This window comes from Stigmatopora argus, chromosome 24 (genome assembly GCF_051989625.1).
Source record: "Stigmatopora argus isolate UIUO_Sarg chromosome 24, RoL_Sarg_1.0, whole genome shotgun sequence".
Lineage (NCBI taxonomy): Eukaryota > Metazoa > Chordata > Actinopteri > Syngnathiformes > Syngnathidae > Stigmatopora > Stigmatopora argus.
Genome location: NC_135410.1, coordinates 53326 through 75000, shown reverse-complemented (window position 1 = coordinate 75000; position 21675 = coordinate 53326). Strand labels below are relative to the sequence as shown.

Genomic DNA, 21675 nt, shown 5'->3' with positions numbered 1-21675 from the left:
GCTAGACTCCCGATCCAATTGACGTGGGAGGGCAAAAACAATGTTCGTTTGCTGCCGACCTCCCACTTCAAATGAATTTGGACGTCTACCAATGATAAACACACTGGTGGGAAGGTCCACCTTGGCCAGAGGGTGGAAAAAAAATGGATTTTTTAAATCTCATTGTCTACAAGAGGTCCAATCCATTTCAAATGGGAGGCATTGGTGGGCGCTGACAGACATTTCGCTGTGGTGTTTGCATGTTCTCCCCGGCCCTCCCTGTGTGGCTTTTTTCTGGGTATCCTGCAGATATTCAGCGCGGCTAGGCTAACTCGCTAACATCTGTCTGTGGCCAAGAGGACGAAGAGGGTGACGAGAGACGCCCGCCCGCCCGCCGTCTGCTCCGCCCTTCAGCCCCGCCCGCCCACAATGACCCCCCAATACCCCTCAAAATGCATTCATCATTTCATAGTATCAGTCATTCCAAAAATTCGGCCTGTATATCATCAAATGTACGTTACGATATGGTTTCATTGGACAATGATGCAATGTTAGTCCATTTTCCACAATTTGATTCAAATCAGGGGCCAGGCAGACCAAAAGTACATTTCCATTTGAACATTTATTTCGAATTTTACTACACTTCATTTCAAACAGAAAAACATGTGTTTCATTGTCGTAATTTTTTGACCCACTGTCTGTATACACATTTAACACAACCAGTGTCATTTCCCCTGTAAAAATAAAAAAAACTATAAATACCATTGGAAAAATATGAGGAACTTTGGTGCTGGATTTAGATGCTTTTGTGGAGCTCAAAATGAAGGTTTTTGTTTTGGAATCAGTTCGAGAATATTCTTCAAAAAAACTTTCTTCAGGTTTAGCGTTATCAAGATAGTGTTTTAGTCGTGCCTTGTCTTTCTTGTCATTTGGATTCTTATTATTATCACCATTAATGTTGTAATAACAATAAAATCGGATTATTATCAATGGTTTTCTCAATTGTTGTCTTTTTTATGGTACAAATAAAATTATATTATGTATTACTTTTTTTAAATGTCATTTGACTAAATTGCAAGATCAATCATCCATCCTGGTTAGTCGTAGTGATACATTGTGAAGTATGTTGCTTTATTAATAATAAAAAAATAAAAATAAAAAAATAAATAAATGAAACACGACACATATCACATAACTTCACACCTTCTTCAGACAGTCGAGGACACTGCATGCGTTGCTGCGGCACACTGCTAGAGAGATGCGCTGTAACAGCCATTGACATTCGCGTGGCTCATTTGAAACAGCCACGAAGTTGTTTGCAAACTGCCAACAAAACCGCTAGGAGAAGACGAAGTGGAAGCGTTTAAATTTCGACCGGCAATCCTCACGTGGACCTTGGACGAGTCACGGATATTTCCCGCAATGGCTTCAAGGCAGAGTGAAGTTTTTGAAGTCACCGTTAGGTCTCAAGGCAGCAGCAGCAGCAGTCTTTGACGTTGCCCAGAGAGAATGAGGATGAGATTTTGTTTCTAGTCCATGTCCTAATGTGCCATTAGTTGCTTTCTGAGAAGACCGAAGAGTTGGCGCGTCAAACCCTAACCCTATCGCAGCTGCAGATGAAGTTTGAGCACTCGGCTGCGACTTGGACCATGGATGTCGCCGTCATGTGTGAGCAGCTCATCAAGGCGGTGAACGTAACCATGGACCCGGAATCGAGTCCAATATATCGGCTGGAGGCCCTAAAGTTTTTTTGAGGAGTTTCAAGAGTAGAGCGTAAGATGGTGCAACAACAAGGACAGTTAATGTCGACCGTGGCTGAGGTAAGGCCCTGCTCGATGCCATCTTGTGGATTGCTGACAAACCATCTGTTGGGGCGAAACGTTCCAAAGGTACTTGGCTAGGCACGGTTTCTGCACGTTCAGTCTTTGGTGGTCGGAGCAAGTTGTGTACGACTAGTCTCGCTGGAAAGAGTAGCCCGGTTGCGACTTGGACCATGGATGTCGCCGTCATGTGTGAGCAGCTCATCAAGGCGGTGAACGTAACCATGGACCCGGAATCGAGTCCAATATATCGGCTGGAGGCCCTAAAGTTTTTTGAGGAGTTTCAAGAGTAGAGCGTAAGATTGTGCAACAACAAGGACAGTTAATGTCGACCGTGGCTGAGGTAAGGCCCTGCTCGATGCCATCTTGTGGATTGCTGACAAACCATCTGTTGGGACCACGTCATAGGCGCAGACCCGCTTGGACCAGCGAATTCGGCACCAGTCGGTGGTGGAGCGTACGGTGATGCGACATCATCACCAGCTAACGTCGACCGTGGGCGTCCGCTTAGAGCAGGTGCTGGATTGCCTGGCATTACCGTCGAACGAAACGTCGAGGGTTAGTAGTGATTTTAGTTGTCATTTGTCTGAATGTGGGAACCCTGCTTGATTGATGACCTACTATGGACTGGAAAAATGACCCCATCTGACGTTCTCAGGTTCGCAGGATGGTGACGATGTTGCAGCGCCAGTTTTCAACAATGAAAAACAGGCAGAAGACGGAACTCAGGTTCTTGTTTAAGGAATTTAATCCAAACAGTGATGCGACATCATCATCAGCTAACGGAGACCGTGGGCGTCCGCTTGGAGCAGGTGCTGGATTGCCTGGCATTACCGTCGAACGAAACGGCGAGGGTTAGTAGTGTTTTTAGTTGTCATTTGTCTGAATGTGGGAACCCTGCTTGATTGATGACCTACTATGGACTGGAAAAATGACGCCATCTGACGTTCTCAGGCTCACAAGATGGTGGCGAAGTTGCAGCGCCAGTTTGCTACTCTGAAAAACAGGCAGAAGACGGACCTCCGGTCATTGTTTGAGGAACAATAACCTAAAATCCAAACTGGCGCACACGGGCGGAGGAGGTATGTCGTCGAGCATTAGAATTCGAATCCACTGGCTTAGACCTTCATTTCAAAGTCAAGTTGCGAAACCATTTCCGGATCCAATTCATCAAACATGGCTGAAAGTGCAAGATAGCCAGCCTCTCTGAACACAGCTCTGCATCAAACCAATCGAGCCAGGAGTGGAGTGGAGTGGAGTGGTGTGTTGTGTTGTGTTCCAATAAACTACACATGTGTGACCTCGGGTCATTTCCTGAAGCGCTGATGAAGTGTTTTGGGAAATGTGGGTGCGAGCAGAGTTCGGGCGAGTCCAGGTACCCTAGGTTCTCCTCCTTTTGTTTCATCTCCTAAGGAATGTGCACCCCAACAAGTCTTTTTCTCTTTTGTTTTCTTCCGCAGGCATTACTTGCTGCTCTCCTCCGACTCTCCCTCGCTGGACAGCTCCGCCGAATTGAGCATAGTGGCGACCGACGAGTTGTTCTGCATCACCAAATTATCTTTGACGCTCACACGGGCCCCGGTCGAGCAGGTCAATAAATACCTGGGGGACCTCGTGAATTTGCTCCAGGTGATGCGTGATTCAACTGTCTCATCCTCTTTTGGCTCATGCGGGCGGGCGGGCAACAGCACCTGCATTGTACCACATGTTCATTAACATTGTTCTTTTTGCTTTAAGGATCTCGTTGTGACATTGGTGGATGTGACGGATCATTCGTTCATGTTTTCCTGCTGTCTTTGCCAAGAGGACTTCCCGAGGTCTGTCTGGGAAGAATTGACCAGCATTGCATTCCATTCCATTCCATTCAGTGTGTCATTTTAAAACACCTTTATTTTATTTTTGTGTGCAGTTTAAAAGAGAGGTATGGCCTTCAAGCTCAATTCGAGTCATTTCCTGAAGCCCTGATGGAGGTTTTTGGGGAATGTGGGTGCGCGCAGAGTTCCAGCGAGTCCAGGTACCCTAGGTTCTCCTCCTTTTGTTTCATCTCCTAAGGAATGTGCACCCCAACAAGTCTTTTTCTCTTTTGTTTTCTTCCGCAGGTATGACTTGGTGCTCTCGTCCGACTCTCCCTCGCTGGACGGCTCAGCCGAATTGAGCATAGTGGAGACCGACGAGTTGTTCTGCATCACCAAATTATCTTTGACGCTCACACGGGCCACGGTCGAGCAGGTCAATAAATACGTGGGGGACCTCGTGACTTTGCTCCAGGTGATGCGTGATTCAACTGTCTCATCCTCTTTTGGCTCATGCGGGCGGGCAGGCAACAGCACCTGCATTGTAGCACATTGTTATGATCGGGGGTCGCGTTCCTCCTCGGACGCTCCAGCGCGACCAATTTGCATGGGTTCTGACGTCACCACAGGAGGGGGAGGCGCAGCCGCTGCGGGGGAACCCGGAAGCAGGCGCCGAAGTCCAAGCATGGCGACCACCTGCAAGTCACCTTGCCGCTGCCCTCGTTGTCTCTCTAGTTGGCTGGCTGTCGATCCGGATGGCCAATTCCACGAGCGCGTCGAGGGACCCTGGTTCCTCTCGGATCGCCAGCTCCTCCCGCATCTCCACATTCAGCCGTCGTGGAGGGAGGGCGGAGTCATTAAAGGCACTCTCGGCGGCTAAGATGCGGAATTCGACCGAGTCTTTTGCCACGCTCCGGACGCCTTGCGGCAATATCGGTGTTACCAGGGGAGCGGCTGGGGTTAGCTGTGCACTTGGTGAATGAGGCAAAGAATTGAGTAGTGCTCGTATGTCATCCAGGGGTCTCAGCCATGCTCGATACCTTAGAACAGAGGTACGCAATAGCTTGGGTATGCTGTTCCACGACCTGCCAAATTGGGTCGGAGGGGGCCTGGCCGGCGCCCGCGGGATCGTGCTGTTATGATCGGGGGTGGAAGAGCCCAAAGCAGGCGAGGGCTGGGAGTCTGCTTCTCCAATCTTGATTAGAATGATCCAAGTGAAAGGCCAGGCACCAGAGGGGATGGCGTCGGGATGGCGTCGGGATGGCGTCGGGATGGCGTCGGGATGGCGTCGGGATGGCGTCGGGATGGCGTCGGGATGGCGTCGGGATGGCGTCGGGATGGCGTCGGGATGGCGTCGGGATGGCGTCGGGATGGCGTCGGGATGGCGTCGGGATGGCGTCGGCGTGTCGTTAGGCGTATCCGTGGTCGTGGAGGCCGAGCGTAGTCGGAATCCTGGGAGCAAAACAAGAGGTCTTAAATCAACGAAGGAAGGCGAGAAAATACAAGCAGGTACGTACCTCACTGTGAGCAGATCAGACGATCCCGCAGTGTGGTACTGTTCTTGGTGGCCTTAAATACTCCTCACTGGCTAATGACTCACACCTGGCAGCCCTCGAGTCATTAGAGGCAGGGGTGTCAAACATACGGCCCGCGGGCCGGAACCGGCCCCCAAGGAGGTTCGATCAGGCCCGCAGGATCATTTGAAAGTGGAAAAAATGCATCAAAGACATGGAATTCATATTCTTAATTCCCTGCAATTCACGGATTATCCGCTAAGGGGCGCACTCTTTCCATCAGAGTAGAAGACAAGCTACATCACTGAGACAGAAACTTTCTTCATTACACATTTCAAATCACTCTCCTTAGTTTGTAAGGTGCACGCAAAGATTACATTTTGATTTTATATGCGTATGTGTAAGTGGTTTAAAAATTCCTTTCATTAAAAGTCTCTTTTAATCTTAAAGTGCATGACTATATTTTTCAGTACCAATTAAAGTTTTGTGCCTTTGTACAATCAGTGGGATCCGTTGCAATGCCTATTTGTGAATGATAAAAGTCAATTGCACATTTGTCTAAGGAAATATGAGGTGTTTCATGAAAGGATAGTTCATTCCATTTCAATATTTTCCTAATGTTCTTGTGCTTCTTTACACCAAAACAAAGGAAAGACATGATATTTGGGTTATTTATAGCAGAGCATGGTATCATTTTAATGGTCCGGCCCACTTGACATCTCCCTAGGCCGCCGTATGTGGCCCACCATGCCAAATGACTTTGACACCCCTGCATTAGAGGCAGGACCTGTGGTTGGGTGGCGGGCGCAACCAGCCACCAATCTCGTCTGGGGCCTGACACACATGTTTATGAACACATTGCTCGGGACATCCTAGCTGGCTTGGAGTGAAACTGCAGCACATTTTCAAAATAAGGGCTGGCGTTTTTTTACAAATAACGGCCCTTTTTTAAAAACATTTTTTTCTCGTACAAAAGTTGTTATACGGCGTACACCATTTAAAATGATTACAATAGGTATAAAACACTGGGAAAATGTATCAATTGACATGTATGATGTTGTCTTTATGTCACAGGGGCAAAAAGAAAGCCTGGAGCTGCAATTGGACAAGACTAAAGCGGATTTAGAACAGGTGGGTGTTTATGTCCACTGTCAAGATACCAAATTGGAATGAACCTTTAACATTGCCCAGAGAGGATGAGATTTTGTTTCTAGTCCATGTCCTAATGTGCCATTAGATGTTTTCTGAGAAGACCGAAGAAAGAGTTGGCGCTTCTGCGCTGGGAATCGAGAAGTCAAACCAGTTCGCTATCGCTAGTCTTAGACGTGCAGTTTTAGCACCTATCCCTAATTCCTTAACTCCGTCTGGTCCCGTCGAACAAACTCAGACAGTAGACCTTTTGTTCATTGTCATCGAGTTAACAACCATAGTTTTACTCCTACAGTGGTAATACTATATCCAAATGAAACAGCTACAACAAAATGAATGAGTCAAATACTCATGTGATTGGACACCGCTTGATTGGACGCCTGGCGCCAAAGTCAGTTCAGTTGAGTAGCGAGCGACTTACGACTTCATCTGAAGTCTTCCAACGGCCATGTTGGATGGGGCAACGTTCCAATTCATGAAATTGCATCAAAATCTGCTTCAATCAATCAAACTCAAACTCATTTCTCAACCGATGTTGGCGTGGGACGTCCAATTTGGAGTCAGATGCTTGCCCGTTTTGGATGATTTTAGTCTGTTTTTTTTTTTTTTTTTTTGTCGCAGACGAATGGCAGCTGATCTTCGGCGACCCCACCAAGTTCGGCTTGGGTCTCTTCTCGGTTTGCTTCGACGTGCTCTTTGTGGTTCAGCATTACTGCCTGTACCGCTCGCCTTACCAGGAGATCCGACAGTGCCGGTGAAGCCCCGCCCCCTGACCTCCTCGCATTTGAAGGCTCAAAAAAAGACTTGATTTTTCTATTTCCTCCTGCACGTATGTAGCCACGCACATTCTGTAAATACACTGAAAAATGAATAAAAACGGTAATGGGCATGAACTTTTTTTTGGTGTGGATTCTGAAGAATTGCTCCCCTTTATGAAATAAATATGATTATGAGATAAATTGGCCATTCATTGCCAAAAACGTGGTTTTCCCCCTTCCCCGTTTTTCTTTCGAACATGAAAAATGTTTTCTCCAGAAAAGTGTCAACAACAAACCACCGTCGAGCCGTCAATCAAAACACGTCCACCTAATGCTGGCACTTCCAGTGCTCATCCGTTAGAGGGCGCTACAGGACCCGTTTGGCCTCTTCTTCCTCCTCCTGATGATGATGATGATGATGATGAGAAGGAGGGGGCGGTGTCAAACGCTCTTCTTGCACTTCAAGCAGGACAAAGCCCGCTCGTCGTCAATCCCTCGACTGGTCGCTCACGTGGATCGTCATGCTTGGTCTCGTCTGCGTCATTTTCTCAGGTGACTTTATTTTTTTTGCCTTCTTGTTTACATTTTTAAATGACACCGAATCAGGGCTTTTTCCTTCCTTTTTATCCTTTCAAAAATGTACTTGACGCAATTATTATTGGCAGAAGGATTCCTCTCAGAAAAAAAAAAAAAAAAACAATTCTAAAGACTCATTTGACAGCCAGAGACGTCCAAGCCATCGGGCGTGGGCGGGCGGCGGGGAATAAATGACATGTTTATAGACCCGGCCACCCGCCCCCGTTCAATGTGAAGAAACATTTCTTGCCCCTACCTAGTAAATGCCCTCCGGTCGGCCATCTTGGTAGGGGCGACGTTCCCATGCATTGTCATTCAAATCAAGTCATAACAAGCTTCTTTGATGCGGTTAGAGGGTGCTAGACTCCCGATCCAATTGACGTGGGAGGGCAAAAACAATGTTCGTTTGCTGCCGACCTCCCATTTCAAATGAATTTGGACGTCTACCAATGATAAACACACTGGTGGGAAGGTCCACCTTGGCCAGAGGGTGGAAAAAAAATGGATTTTTTAAATCTCATTGTCTACAAGAGGTCCAATCCATTTCAAATGGGAGGCATTGGTGGGCGCTGACAGACATTTCGCTGTGGTGTTTGCATGTTCTCCCCGGCCCTCTCTCTGTGGCTTTTCTCTGGGTATCCTGCAGATATTCAGCGCGGCTAGGCTAACTCGCTAACATCTGTCTGTGCCCACAGGTGCGCTAGTGTGCCTGGCGGGTGCTCTCCGGGTGGACGTGTCCCCCGCCCGAGCCCATTTTGAACTGGGCCGGCGCGGGCAGCTTTCCTGCTCGGTGGACGAGTGTCCCGTCCCGCCGACCATCCGCTGGACGCCGCCGGACGACCGGCCTCTGCGCGGCCGCGTCCAAACGCTGGACCGGGTGTCCCTGCTGACCTTGGACCCCGTGAAGAGGGAGCACGAGGGCCCGCTGGTGTGCCAGGTGGCCTGCGGCGACCAGCGCAAGAACGCCAAGACCAGCGTCGGCGTCTACGGTAAGTCCGCAATCCAACGCTGCGTATTTTGGACCGTCCCGCCCCCTTGACGCGAGTTTGTCCTCGTCCAGCCTTCCCGTCGGACCCGGCGGTCGCGGGCGGCGACGACCCCGCCCGCGAGGGGGAGGAGACCACGCTGACGTGCACGGTCCGGGACGTCTACCCCGCCGAGATGCTGACGTTGGATTGGCTGAGGGGCGGCCGCGTGCTGAGCGGCGTCGTCGGGGAGGCGGGGGCCCGGTTCCTCCGGGCCAATTACAGCTGGGCGCCCCGCCGGGAGGAGTCGGGACAAAACCTGACCTGCAGGGCCACCTTGAGACTGCCGGGGCTGGCGCCCGAGCGGGGCGTCCGGGAGAGCCGTGTCCAGATTGGCGTGGCGGGTAAGTGCTGCCGTTTCCACGGGGAGGGGGAGGGCGTGGCCAAGAGGACGAAGAGGACGAAGAGGGTGACGAGAGCCGATGCCGTCTGCTCCGCCCTTCAGCTCCGCCCACCAACACCACGCTGTCGCTCCTGCCGGCTCAGGAGGTCGTGGAGGGCCGGCACGTCACCTTCACCTGCCGCTCGGAGGGAAAGCCGTCCCCCAGGCTGACGTTAAGTCGGGACGGAACGGAGCTCGCCAGCTCCGACTCCGCCCCCTCCCTGAGCCACAGCCTGGTGGCGCGACGGCGAGACTCCGCCCGCTACCGTTGCGACGCCGCCAACGCTTTCGGGAGTCAACACGCCGAGCGACACGTGGCCGTGGCGGGTGAGGCCGTGAGCTAACGAGCTAACGCGGGTAGACGCCCATTCCTTCTGTTCCTTCTTTCCAGCTCATCCTCTGCGGGTGGAGGTGAGTCCGCAGGTGGCGCCGGCGAGCGTGTCCTCCCAAGTTCTCCTCACTTGCACGTCTTCGGGTTGTCCCACGTCGGCGGCGCTCGCCTGGACGAGGACGGAACCCGAGGGCGGCGTCCCGGTGACGGACGCTGTCCGCGTCGCGGCCTCGGAATCCCGCCTCCTCCTGCGGGATTTACGAGCGCGGGACCGGGGAAGGTACGAGTGCCGGGCCACCTGCGACAACGTCACCAGGACCGATGGGGCGACCGTTCACGTTTACTGTAAGTCTTCAAAAATGTACTTGTTTGATTTGAGGTATTACAGGCCCACTTCCTGTCGTGTTATGTTCACTTCCCATTAGTTTTGGGCCATTCCCTGTTGACTTCAGGTTGTTTCTTATTGGTTATTGGAGCACTTATGGGCCACTTCCTGTCAATTTTACGTCGATTTCTTTTGATTTGAGGTTATTCCCGGGCCACTTCCTGTCAATTTTACTTTGATTTCTTTTGATTTGGGGTTATTCCCGGGCCACTTCCTGTCAATTTTACTTTGATTTCTTTTGATTTGGGGTTATTCCCGGGCCACTTCCTGTCAATTTTACTTTGATTTCTCTTTTGGGTTATTCCCGGGCCACTTCCCTTCAATTTTAATTTGATTTCTTTTGATTTTGGGTTATTCCCGGGCCACTTCCTGTCGTTTGATGATGAAGTCCTATTCCTTTTGAGGTCAGATGTTGTTTTCATTCACTTCTTTTTAATTTGGGACCCTATCCTGCTCACTTCCTGTTGATTTTCGGTTGATTTCTCTTACTTTTTGGGGACGATAGCGGGTCACTTCCTGTAAATTTTCACTCACTTTCTCTTAATACGGTCCGCATTCGAGTCACCTCGGGCGTCCGAGTCGACGAACGGGGTCCTAAACCATTTGTCCCCGATGTCCTCTAGCCCTCCCGTCGGATCCGATCGTGGAGGCCGAGGACGGCGTGGCGGTGCCCGCGGGCCGAGAGATCCGGATCCGCTGCGACGTGCGGGACGTCTTCCCTGCCGAGCGACTGCGCCTCTCCTGGTCCTCCGGGAACGTCAGCCTGCTGGTCCGGACCTTCTCGCCGTCTCCGTCGCCGCGGAACGTCTCGGCCGTCCTGCGCCACCTCGCCCGGGCCGGGCGGGAGCCGCTGAGCTGCGAGGCCCGGCTCCTGACGGAAGCCGGCGTTGTCTGGCGCTCCAGGAAGTCCAGCCTCCTCCTGGAGGTCCACTGTCAGTCAGTCAGTCCCGAACCGCCGCCTTGACCCAGGAGCGGCGCTTGAGCCCCGCCCCTCCGTCCCAGACCCCCCCAGGAGCACGTCGGTCTCGGCGAGTCCGGCCCGAGAGGTCGCCGAGGGGCAGCGGGTGACGCTCACCTGCCGTTCGGACGCGGCTCCGCCTCCCACCTTGGTGCTGAGGAGGGAGGGGGCGGAGCTGCGGCGCTCGGCCGCCGTCTCCTCGCTTTCCTACAGTCTGACGGCGCGACTGCGGGACTCCGCCCACTACCTGTGCAACGCCTCCAATGAGCTGGGGTCGCAAGAGGTCACGAGCCGGATCGTCGTCACAGGTCAGAGGTCGCGCCACTGCTTTCTTTGTTTCTTTTCGTGTCCACCTATTTTTTTTTTTTAAAAGCCCACACCAAAATAATGGCTGTAGCTCCGCCCAGAAATACCACGGTGCTAGTGTTACCATCGCGGAAGGTACGGGCCGGCCAGAACGTGACGGTGCGCTGCCGATCGCTGGGCTTCCCGCCGCCGGAAGTCGTCCTGACGCGCGCGTCCGACGGGACGGAGCTCCCGTCCGCCGCCGCCGACGACGACGGCGTCGTCTTCCGATTGGTCGGCGTGTCGGCCCGAGATTCGGGCCTCTACCGGGTCAACGCCAGCAACGCCCTGGGCTACCAGCTCCGAAATTTCCGCCTCAGCGTGGCAGGTCTGTCCTCGTCAGCGCCGCTCACTCCTTCTCTATTGACGTCAATTTTTTGTTTTTGTCCTCCAGAACCCGGCGCCGAGACGCCGCCGCCCGCCGTCTTGGTGGCGGCCGTGGTGGGCGCGCTGGCGTTGGTCGGCGCCGCCCTCTTACTCTCGGAGTGGCTGAGAAGGTCCAAAAAGAAAGGCTTTTACCAGCTGGCGCCGTCGGCGCCGACGGCACCCGAACACCACGCCATGAGCGCCAGTGCCACCTGAAGAGGGCGATTTAGCCGTGAAGAAAGAGTCCAAAACGAGAGAAGAAGAAGAGGCGTCCAATTGACAGCAAAGGCCTGTTGGCCCATCCTTTTGAAAGTGGGACAAGTTTTGACCTTTGACCTCATCAACCCGAAATCGAATGGCTTCTTCCACGTCATATCCCGCAATCCCTCGATTTGAGCCATCGCCCAAATCCTTTGCCCACCTCTGACCTTTGACCCCTGTCATGAGAAAATGGAATCAGCCTGTTTATCATTTTATATTTTTTATATTTACTCCATCAAATGTGAAAATAATTCCTCAATTTGAGCCATCGCCAGCCAAAATCCTTCGCCCACCTCTGACCTTTGACCCCTGCAATGCAAAAACGGAATCAGCCTGTTTATCTTTTTGCAAACATTTATTCCATCAAATGTGAAAATAATTCTTTTGTTCGACCTGAGTTTTCACGAAATTCCTTTTCTGACTTCCGTGACCTTTGACCTTTACAGTGCCAAAATGTCATATTGCCAACATACCTAACAAATGTGAAAATCATTCTTTTTCAGAGCGTTCCTCGTAATGGCCGACTCATTTGAAAATGAGCGGTTAGCGTGACAACGAGTCGGGGGCACAAAGCGCTCTTTGACGACGCCGGCCTTCCAATCTTTCGGGAAAGATTGGACGCCCGCCGCCGTCGTCGAAGGGCGTTTTGTGGCCCCGACTCGTTGTCATGCGGCGGCGCTCCGCCATCGCCGTGGCGACCGTCCCAGAAAACAAGAAGGAACGTGCCGACCGCCGAGCGAGGGCTCCTGCCGTTTCCGCGGCAACGGCTCGGGGTTTTCAGCTTGTTTGCGGGGGAAGATCGGACGACCTGTTCACCCCCGGTGGACCTCACGAACAATGCTTGTGCTGCGTGTCAGCGTTTTGAGGCGGCTCGGGGCTTCCTGAGAAGGCACGAGGAGAAAAGCCCGACCTCCTCCGAACCCCCCCCCCCGCTCTTCAGATGGGACGCAAATTGGAAGAGATTTTTCATCCAAATTCATCCGGCGTCTCGCCGACTGAACGAGAAGAGATTATGCGAACACCCGGAAGGAGCCGCCCACGTCACTGTTAGCGCGCTAGCTCGTTGCCGTGAGAGCGTTCTGTCAACATGTGTTGATTAGCTAGTGCCCTGCTAAAATAGCTTGACGAGAATGTCAATACCACAGGAAGGTTTTTCATTCAAAAAAGCCCATGTATTGTAAGGGTTTTTTCTTGAAAATAATGATCATGTATAGTATACATCAGGGGTAGGGAACCTATGGCTCGGGAGCCACATGTGGCTCTTTTGATGGGTGCATCTGGCTCTTTGCTAACCTGTGAGCTAAAATATGGAAATTGCTGGTGACAGAACAGAGATATTACATCAAGAACTGCTTTAATCGTCTTTTTTTTTTTGCTTTAATCTTCATTTTTTTCCTTTAATCTTCATTTTTTTTGCAGTAGACTCTTCTGGAATGCATCCTTTCATTGATTAGCAACAGTATAAGAATCTTTTAATAAATATTATTATTTTTCCACTTTAAAAGTGGTGAAATTACAACAACAAAAAATTGAAAAGGTACTCGTTTACATGTATGTATTTTGACTTTTAAATTTGTAGTATAGCTCACAAGGAATAACATTGGAAAATATGAATTGTTTGTGGCTCTCTTCGTCAAAAAGGTTCCCGGCCCCTGGTATACATGATCGTGTTTTTAAGATAAAGCCATACTATACTGTCGTTTTTAAAGAAAAAAGCCTTACTATACTGTCGTTTTTTTAAAGCCTTACTATACTATGTAGTTTTTTAATTAAAAAAAGCCTTACTATACTATGTAGTTTTTTCAAGAAAAAAGCCTTACTATACATGGTCTTTTTTTTTAATTTAAAAAGCCTTACTATACTATGTCGTTTTAAAAAAAAAAAAAGGCTTACTATACTATGTCGTTTTTCACGAAAAAAGCCATACTATACTATGTAGTTTAAGAAAAAAAAAAACTTACTATACTATGTCGTTCTTTAAAAAAAAAAAAAAAAGGCTATGTCATTTTTTAAGAAAAAAAAGCCTTACTATACTATGCCGTTATTTTAAAGCCTTACTATACTATGTCGTTTTTTACGAGAAAAGCCTTACTATACGATGTAGTTTTTTAAGAAAAAAAACCTTATTATACTATGTCGTTCTTTTTTTCTTTAAAAAAGGCTTACTATACTATGTCATTTTTTAAGAAAAAAAGCCTTACTATACTATGTCGTTTTTTTTTGTAAAAAAGCCTTACTATACTATGTCGTTTTTTAAGAAGAGCGCCAAAAGTTGGCGAGCGAACCACGTCGCCAGCGCCCGATTGGTTGGTGGGCCTCAGACGCCGGCGTTATGTAACGTTTGCCTTTGAGCTATTTTCGGGAAATGGATGTTCGATAATGGTATTTGTTACTTAAAACTCACGTAGCACGCTAGGTTAGCCGCAGCGTGCGCAACACGCCCTCTTTTAAACGTCACCTGTCAAAACTCGTCGGCGTGTCCTCAAAGGACTTGAAAAAAAGAAAAAGACGACCTCATTTTTGGGGTTTGTTTGTTGTTAAAATCAAATAACGTGGCAACGTCGCAGGTTTTTACATGTAATAGTTTGCCTTTTTTTCTTAAATAAAGGGCTATGAACAGTAAGATTTTTTGTTTATAAAAAAAAGACCAAGCATATGTAGTAATGCCATCATTCAAAAGTAGCTTTGTGTTGACACTAAAATAACATTGGGCAGGAATAGTATGCGATTTGGGGGCTTTAGATTCTAAAGTTTAGAATGTGTTCTGCCCCACTCAAGATGGCCACCAGTGTTGAAGAGAAGGCTCTTGAAGAGGCTTGCTTTGTGGTGTCCAAGCATGTTTTTGCTGATAATTGTAGTGAGTGTAACTAGGTTTAAATCAATTTTGTCACTTCCTGTTCATTTTGAACTGCTTCCTGTTGGTTTTGGGCCACTCTTTCTGCTGACATGAGGGCTTTTTGGAGCTACTTTGTCTTATTTTAGGGACAATTTGAACATGAGTTGATTGGATGTCCAATCTGTTTTCAGTTGCAAGTCGACGGCCTTCCTACTTCAAACAGATTGGGCATCTAGCTCCTCCAATGAGGCCATTTTGGGGGCATTTGTGGTCGCTTCCTGTTCATTCATACGTCACTTCGTCTTTATGTTAGAGCAGGGGTCGGGAACCTTTTTGACAAAGAGAGCCACAAACAATTCATATTTTCCAATGTTATTCCTTGTGAGCCATACTACAAATTTAAAAGTCAAAATACATACATGTAAACGAGTGCCTTTTCAATTTTGGGGGGTAATTTCACCACTTTTAAAGTGGAAAAATATGAATATTTTTTAAAAGATTCTTATGCTGTTGCTAATCAATGAGAGGATGCATTCCAGAAGAGTCTACTGCAAAAAAAGAAGAAGATTAAAGCAGTTCTAGATGTAATATCTCAGTTCTGTCACAGGTTAGCAAAGAGCCAGATGCACCCATCAAAAGAGCCACATGTGGCTCGCGAGCCATAGGTTCCCTACCCCTGTGTTAGAGTTTATTTGAGCACTTGTTTATTATTGGACAATCAATCGATTGGACGTCGAGCACCGTCAATTGTAGTGTGTTCATTTTGGGGCTATTTTTTGTTCTCTTGTTCGTTTTGATTCACTTGATTTTGAACATATGGACCCATCAAAAGAGCCACATCTGGCTCCCGAGCCAAAAAAGTCAGTCGTGTGTGCGGGAGGCCGCAGGGGGTGCCGTGGGCAGGCCCCTTCAGGCGTAGTAGCCCCACAGGAAGACGTTGACGGCCAGAAGTAGCAGAGCGTTGACGTTGCAGACGTTCCTCCATAGCGGCGCCTCCGTCAGGGACGTGAGTTTGGTGGCTTGGACGGGAAGGCCTGAAGAGGAGGCGGAGCTCAGGCCGCAAAGACGCAAAAGCGCCCGTCGCCACCAGGGGGCACGCAGGAGCGGGGGGGCTTCCGAGTCGGAGGGCCGCTGCGGCGGGGCGTCCGGCGTCAAGTCCACGCGCGGTGACGTGCTGTGTCGCGACCACCACGTCAGTCTGTGCAACTGACACACAAACACAAAAGAAAAGCAAGCATGTGAGTTTTAGGCTGTTACTCCATCGCCAGCCGACGGCCATCTTGGGACAGAAAAGGAAAGAAATGGAATCCAACCGACCGACCGACCGACCGGCTCAATATTGGGCTCATAACCCATAACGGCTCATTCATTTATATCAATTCTTATACCTGAATTTTATTCAAATTTAAAATCCGACAAGTAGTTTTGATAGGTTTTGTCTCCAATTGATTTCTATTTCCGTTTTCATAGGTTCTAATGGGAAACCATTTGAAATGTGGACATTTTGGACGTCGACTTGACGGTCCGCGGTCAAAATGGACGACTCACGTGCTGGGCCGGGATGGCCGGCGTGGCCCAGCTGACCAGCGCCATCACCAAGCAGCGGAGTGCCATCAGGAGCATGGCGAAATACAGGTAGTGGACCCGGACCAGCGCCGTTCTCATAAGAGAACTCCAGAATCATCCGGATCAGGCCCACCAGCAGGCCCACCATCAGGCCCCAAAATGCGCCCTTCCAAAAAAAAGAAAGGAAAATGAAAAAAAACTGTGCCTTAGATTTCGCCCAACGAAGCAAAATAGCGGCCATCTTGGGGTAGGAATCTTCTCTTCTACTTTATAAAAGCAAAAACGTGTTGATTGTTTCATTTTAAAAATTGTATGAATGAAAAATTAGCTATACAAAGAAAATATTTATGACTGTTTTTTCTTTAGTATTATGAATCAAATAATGAATTTTAAAAAATATATCTCGTAAGTGTTCACAATGTTATTGAAGTGATATCAAAGGGCTATTAGGAGTCTTTTCTTCTACTTTATAAAAGCAAAAATGTGTTGATTGTTTCATTTAAAAAAAAAATATGAATGAAAAATTAGCTATACAAAGAAAATATTTATGACTGTTATTTTAGTATCAAATAATGAATTTAAAAAAATGATCATAAGTGTTCACAATGTTATTTAAGTGATAACAAAGGGCATTAGCTCTGTCCTAAGATGGCCGCTACGGGGAGTGCTTCCGTCCCCGGTGTCTCAAAGCGTCTATTTCGACAGGAAAGACAAGGCCGGAGACCCACTTGTTCGTTGATCCGCGGCCAGAAAATGGCCAAGACGAAGACGGCGGTGATGGGCGGGGCCAGGAAACTGACCACCGATTGGGCGTACTCGAACAGTTTGCCGCTGTTGGCCGACTGGATGATGGGAACCCACAGGATGCTGAGCGCCACCAGCGCCAGGATGAAGACCCTGACGGGGAAAGTGGGCGTGTTCTCCATCAGGGCCCCCGGGGGGACGGCGGTGGGCGGAGTCACCTCACCTGCCCACGATCATCAGCTCCCTCTCGGAAGCGGCGGACCGGGCGTGGCGGTACAGGTCCAGGGTGAAGATGGTGGCGCTGCTGTTAAAGATGGACGTCAGCGACGACAACAGGCTGGCGAACATCACCGCTAGCATCAGCCCACGGGCGCCTACGCAACGCATGCGGCGGCGGCGTCAGTGGGCGGAGACATCCCAAGGGGTTTTGGTTGCCCGGGTGTGTTTTCTTGCAAAATTAGGGGGGGATCAAAGTTGCTCGTCGTATCAGTCTGACCGAAATAATATTCCAAGATGGAGGACGAAAGCCATGGTAGCGTAAAATGAAAGTTGGGGTGTCGGATTGGGGTTAAAGCAGTGGTGTGCCGTCAGGGCCTTCAAGGACTTCTCTGCTGGCCTAAGAAATATCTGAATCACAGACTGATGCTAATTCTATTTTGTCAATGGATACTTATTCAATAATTCCAAATTAAAATAGTTTTTGAGGGTTGGATTGATTCTGAAGGTGTCGCTAGAAAATTCACGGACCACCGCTGGGTTAAAGGTGGTGCTCGGACGATTCGCCGAAAGACGTTTCGCCGATGGACGTTTGGCCGACGGACAGTTCGCGGACCGGACGTTTCGCCGAAGCGCTCGCCCCCCCCCCCCCCCCCCCCCCCCCGGATCGTGTGTACATGTTTTTCAACCTCGGCCCGCGGGCCATATACGGCCCGTTAAAGATAACATTCATTTAGGAATAACAAGGGCATGTACTGCCCCCCGCTGGACATATTTCTAAATACAAGTACGTACTACACTACAATGTGCTGCCAATTTTTGATATTTTTTATTTTATTCTTGCGTTTAAAGTAGTAGCCATTTGGACACGCAATGTAATTGATCAAAGCTGGGGATGGATGTCTGACACTGAGAAAAAACAAGACTAGAAGACTAATGTGAAATTCTAAGTGCCTTGGACAGACTAGAGGACTTGGAGAACAATACCTGAAAATGCCATGGAACTTCAACACTTTGACTTCTAGTTTCATTTGAAATCATTTCCCATTATTTGAGGAAATATAGTATATTCCAAATGATTTGCTGAGAACCTTCATTCAAAGATTAACCTCAACGTTTTCTATGCTGGTGTAAGTTTTCTGGAGTAGGATTTCTGGATTTACAATTTCATGACAGTAGTACTTACTGTTACTACTACTTTATTTTCTCCATTTCTTCTGTCACGTACTGTTCTGCGTGATCTCCAAATGGCTACTACTTTAAAAGCAAGGATAAAATAAAAAATACAAAAAAATGGCAGCACTTTGTAGTACGTACTTGTATTTAGAAATAGGTCCAGTAGGGAGCAGTACATGCCCTTGTTATTCCTAAATGAATGTTATCTGTAACGGGCTGTATATGGCCCGCGGGCCGAGGTTGAAAAACTTGTAAACATGTACACACACGATCCGGGGGCGGGGCGAGCGCGCGAATCCCGTTTCGGCGAAACGTCCGTCCGGCGAACTGTCCGTCGTCCAAACGTCCGTCGGCGAAACGTCTTTCGGCAAATCGTCCAAGTACCATAGTCATAATAAAAAGTCACAATATGAAGTTGTGCTATTTCTATAGATAATAATATTGACAACATTCAAGTTGAGGCAAAAAAGCTGCAATATTATGACCTTCAAGTCGAAGAAATTCCAAAGAATTGTGATTCTGAGGCTAAAAAATAAATAAAAAAAACCTGTGTACTGACCTACTGGCATTAACTCCACCACCAGTTTAGGGTAGGCGATGTTGGAGCAGCCAACCGGTGTCCCGCACACGCGCTGACACACGTCCGGATCCACGCAAGCCACCTCGTCTACGCCAATGGAGAAAGTAAAAAAGAGGCGTGGTCACCGCACCCGCTTCGCCGGGCGTTCGGGGCGTCTCACCCGGAAAGAGCGCTCGGCTGATCATCCCCGGCATAACGATGAAGAACATGGGCAGTATTTTCAGGTAACCTCCTAACACGCTTCCTCCTTTGGCGTGGCTCAGGGAACGGGCGGCCAGCGACCTCTGCACGATCACCTGAAGATCCAACAAACGTCCAAAAAAAACGTTCATTCGCCCCTTCCAAGATGGTGGATATGTTCCCTTCAAAGTCAATGCATTGACATTCAAATCAAGTCATCACTAGTTCATTTATTTTTGAATTTAATCCATGTCAAAGAGTTTGCTCCCATTGACAGCCCTAGACGTCCAATCCGTTTGAGCGGGAGGGTCGGCAGCGGACCAAGGCATTTTCATTCGCTGCCACCCTCTACCCATGATAAACTCATTGAAATTCAAGGCAAATTGCTTTCATGGCCCCTACACAGATGGCCTCTGGGCGGCCATCTTGGTAGGGGCCACCTTCCCATCCATCTCAATGCATTGACCTTCAAATCATGTCATAGCAAGCTGATTTAAAAATATATATATATCAATGTCAAAGCATTTGCTGTTTACTCATAGGCTCCCATGGACATCGCTAGATGTCCAATCCGTTTGAAGCCGGAGGGGAGGGGCGGCAGTTCATTCGCCGCCACCCTCTGACTTGAAACACAATTTCAGGGTAAATGGACCAACCAGAACCACTCAGGACCAGTTCCAACACAAGCACTCGTTGTCATAAAAGTGCCCATATTAGGCACATTGATTGTGGCATAACTTTACTTCACAACATCCTTGGAAGATTATTTTTTAGAAAATGGTCAGTATACATCTACCCTCATATGAGACAAAATTTCAGGGTAAATGGACCAACCAAAACCACCCAGGACCAGTTCCAAGACAACCACAATTTTTTACGCAATTTACCCCAATTTGGGCACTTATTCTTGCCTAACATCCACCCAGAACCTCCCTGGAAGATTATTTTATAGAAAATGGTCAATATACATCTCCCCTCATATGAGACACAATTTCAGGGTAAATGGACCAACCAAAACCACCCAAGACCAGTTCCAAGACAACCACTATTTTAACGAAAATTACCCCAATTTGGACACTATTTCTTGCCTAACATCCCCCCAGAACCTCCCTGGAAGACTAATTTTACACAAAATTGTGAATTATACATCTACCCACAAATAAGAGACCATTCCTGGGTAAATGGACCAACCAGAACCACTCAGGACCAGTTCCAACACAAGCACTCGTTGTCATAAAAGTGCCCAAATTAGGCACATTGTTTGTGGCATAACTTTACTTCACAACCACCCTGGAAGATTATTTTATACAGAATGGTCAATATACATCTACCCTCATATGAGACAAAAATTCAGGGAAAATGGACCAACCAGAACCACCCAAGACCAGTTCCAAGACAACCACTATTTTTGACGCAATTTACCCCAATTTGGGCACTTATTCTTGCCTAACATCCACCCAGAACCTCCCTGGAAGATTATTTTATAGAAAATGGTCAATATACATCTCCCCTCATATGAGACAAAAATTCAGGGTAAATGGACCAACCAGAACCGCTCAGGACCAGTTCCAACACAAGCACTCGTTGTCATAAAAGTGCCCAAATTAGGCACATTGTTTGTGGCATAACTTTACTTCACAACCACCCTGGAAGATTATTTTATACAGAATGGTCAATATACATCTACCCTCATATGAGACAAAAATTCAGGGAAAATGGACCAACCAGAACCACCCAAGACCAGTTCCAAGACAACCACTATTTTTAACGCAATTTACCCCAATTTGGGCACTTATTCTTGCCTAACATCCACCCAGAACCTCCCTGGAAGATTATTTTATAGAAAATGGTCAATATACATCTCCCCTCATATGAGACAAAAATTCAGGGTAAATGGACCAACCAGAACCGCTCAGGACCAGTTCCAACACAAGCACTCGTTGTCATAAAAGTGCCCAAATTAGGCACATTGTTTGTGGCATAACTTTACTTCACAACCACCCTGGAAGATTATTTTATACAGAATGGTCAATATACATCTACCCTCATATGAGACAAAAATTCAGGGAAAATGGACCAACCAGAACCACCCAAGACCAGTTCCAAGACAACCACTATTTTTGACGCAATTTACCCCAATTTGGGCACTTATTCTTGCCTAACATCTACCCAGAACCTCCCTGGAAGATTATTTTATACAGAATGGTCAATATACATCTACCCTCATATGAGACAAAAATTCAGGGTAAATGGACCAACCAGAACCGCTCAGGACCAGTTCCAACACAAGCACTCGTTGTCATAAAAGTGCCCAAATTAGGCACATTGTTTGTGGCATAACTTTACTTCACAACCACCCTGGAAGATTATTTTATACAGAATGGTCAATATACATCTACCCTCATATGAGACAAAAATTCAGGGAAAATGGACCAACCAGAACCACCCAAGACCAGTTCCAAGACAACCACTATTTTTAACGCAATTTACCCCAATTTGGACACTATTTATGGCTTAACATCCCCCCAGAACCTCCCTGGAAGATTATTTTATACAGAATGGTCAATATACAACTACCCTCATATGAGACAAAAATTCAGGCTAAATGGACCAACCAGAACCGCTCAGGACCAGTTCCAACACAAGCACTCGTTGTCCTAAAAGTGCCCAAATTAGGCACATTGTTTGTGGCATAACTTTACTTCACAACTACCCTGGAAGATTATTTTATACAG

General features: G+C 48.1%; 2 protein-coding genes and 1 pseudogene across 9 annotated transcripts in view; 2 read left to right on the top strand and 1 right to left on the bottom strand.

Moving 5' to 3' along the window:
* Positions 1 to 7436, top strand: part of LOC144069375 (spindle assembly abnormal protein 6 homolog) — an 8198-nt gene extending 762 nt beyond the window's left edge. Inside the window, exons 2-8 of one of the 6 annotated variants that reach the window (XR_013298458.1) lie at positions 3260 to 3428; positions 3537 to 3616; positions 3709 to 3813; positions 3899 to 4067; positions 6181 to 6237; positions 6877 to 7009; positions 7375 to 7436. Coding sequence is in view for 4 of the 6 variants with exons in the window: in XM_077594740.1 (XP_077450866.1) it covers positions 3092 to 3174; positions 3260 to 3428; positions 3537 to 3616; positions 3709 to 3813; positions 3899 to 4472 (1011 nt within the window). In the remaining 2 variants the exon portion in view is untranslated. Of the gene's footprint in view, positions 1 to 2960; positions 3175 to 3259; positions 3429 to 3536; positions 3617 to 3708; positions 3814 to 3898; positions 4822 to 6180; positions 6238 to 6876; positions 7149 to 7290; positions 7343 to 7374 lie in introns of those variants that run through there. The other 5 variants (XR_013298457.1, XM_077594741.1, XM_077594739.1 and 2 more) reach the window with 5 other exon arrangements.
* On the top strand, positions 7403 to 14887 carry LOC144069374 (vascular cell adhesion protein 1-like). 2 transcript variants are annotated; one of them, XM_077594736.1, is made up of 9 exons: positions 7403 to 7565; positions 8285 to 8578; positions 8650 to 8958; positions 9060 to 9323; positions 9388 to 9672; positions 10336 to 10644; positions 10715 to 10978; positions 11068 to 11343; positions 11410 to 14887. In XM_077594736.1, exons 1-9 carry the CDS (start codon positions 7535 to 7537, stop codon positions 11595 to 11597), a joined length of 2220 nt encoding a protein of 739 aa, XP_077450862.1. In that variant the 5' UTR covers positions 7403 to 7534; the 3' UTR covers positions 11598 to 14887. The 2 variants fall into 2 exon arrangements, with proteins under 2 accessions (XP_077450862.1, XP_077450861.1); XM_077594735.1 differs by having other exon boundaries at positions 11044 to 11343.
* Positions 14888 to 15164: 277 nt separating this feature from the next.
* LOC144069358 (sodium/glucose cotransporter 4-like) lies at positions 15165 to 19644 on the bottom strand (annotated as a pseudogene). The gene is made up of 6 exons (XR_013298455.1): positions 18921 to 19644; positions 18740 to 18847; positions 17012 to 17162; positions 16773 to 16941; positions 16027 to 16210; positions 15165 to 15684 (listed from the first exon to the last, which is right to left on the bottom strand). The product of XR_013298455.1 is annotated as a sodium/glucose cotransporter 4-like (transcript).
* Between the last annotated feature and the right edge of the window lie 2031 nt (positions 19645 to 21675).

What these genes read in the sequence shown, in the direction of transcription:
- LOC144069374 (XM_077594735.1), top strand. Translation starts at nt 7,535, where the DNA reads ATGCTTGGTCTCGTCTGCGTCATTTTCTCAG. An exon ending in GCGACACGTGGCCGTGGCGG is followed by an intron (nt 9,324 to 9,387) that starts GTGAGGCCGTGA and finishes CCTTCTTTCCAG; the next exon opens with CTCATCCTCTGCGGGTGGAG. An exon ending in CCTCCTCCTGGAGGTCCACT is followed by an intron (nt 10,645 to 10,714) that starts GTCAGTCAGTCA and finishes CCTCCGTCCCAG; the next exon opens with ACCCCCCCAGGAGCACGTCG.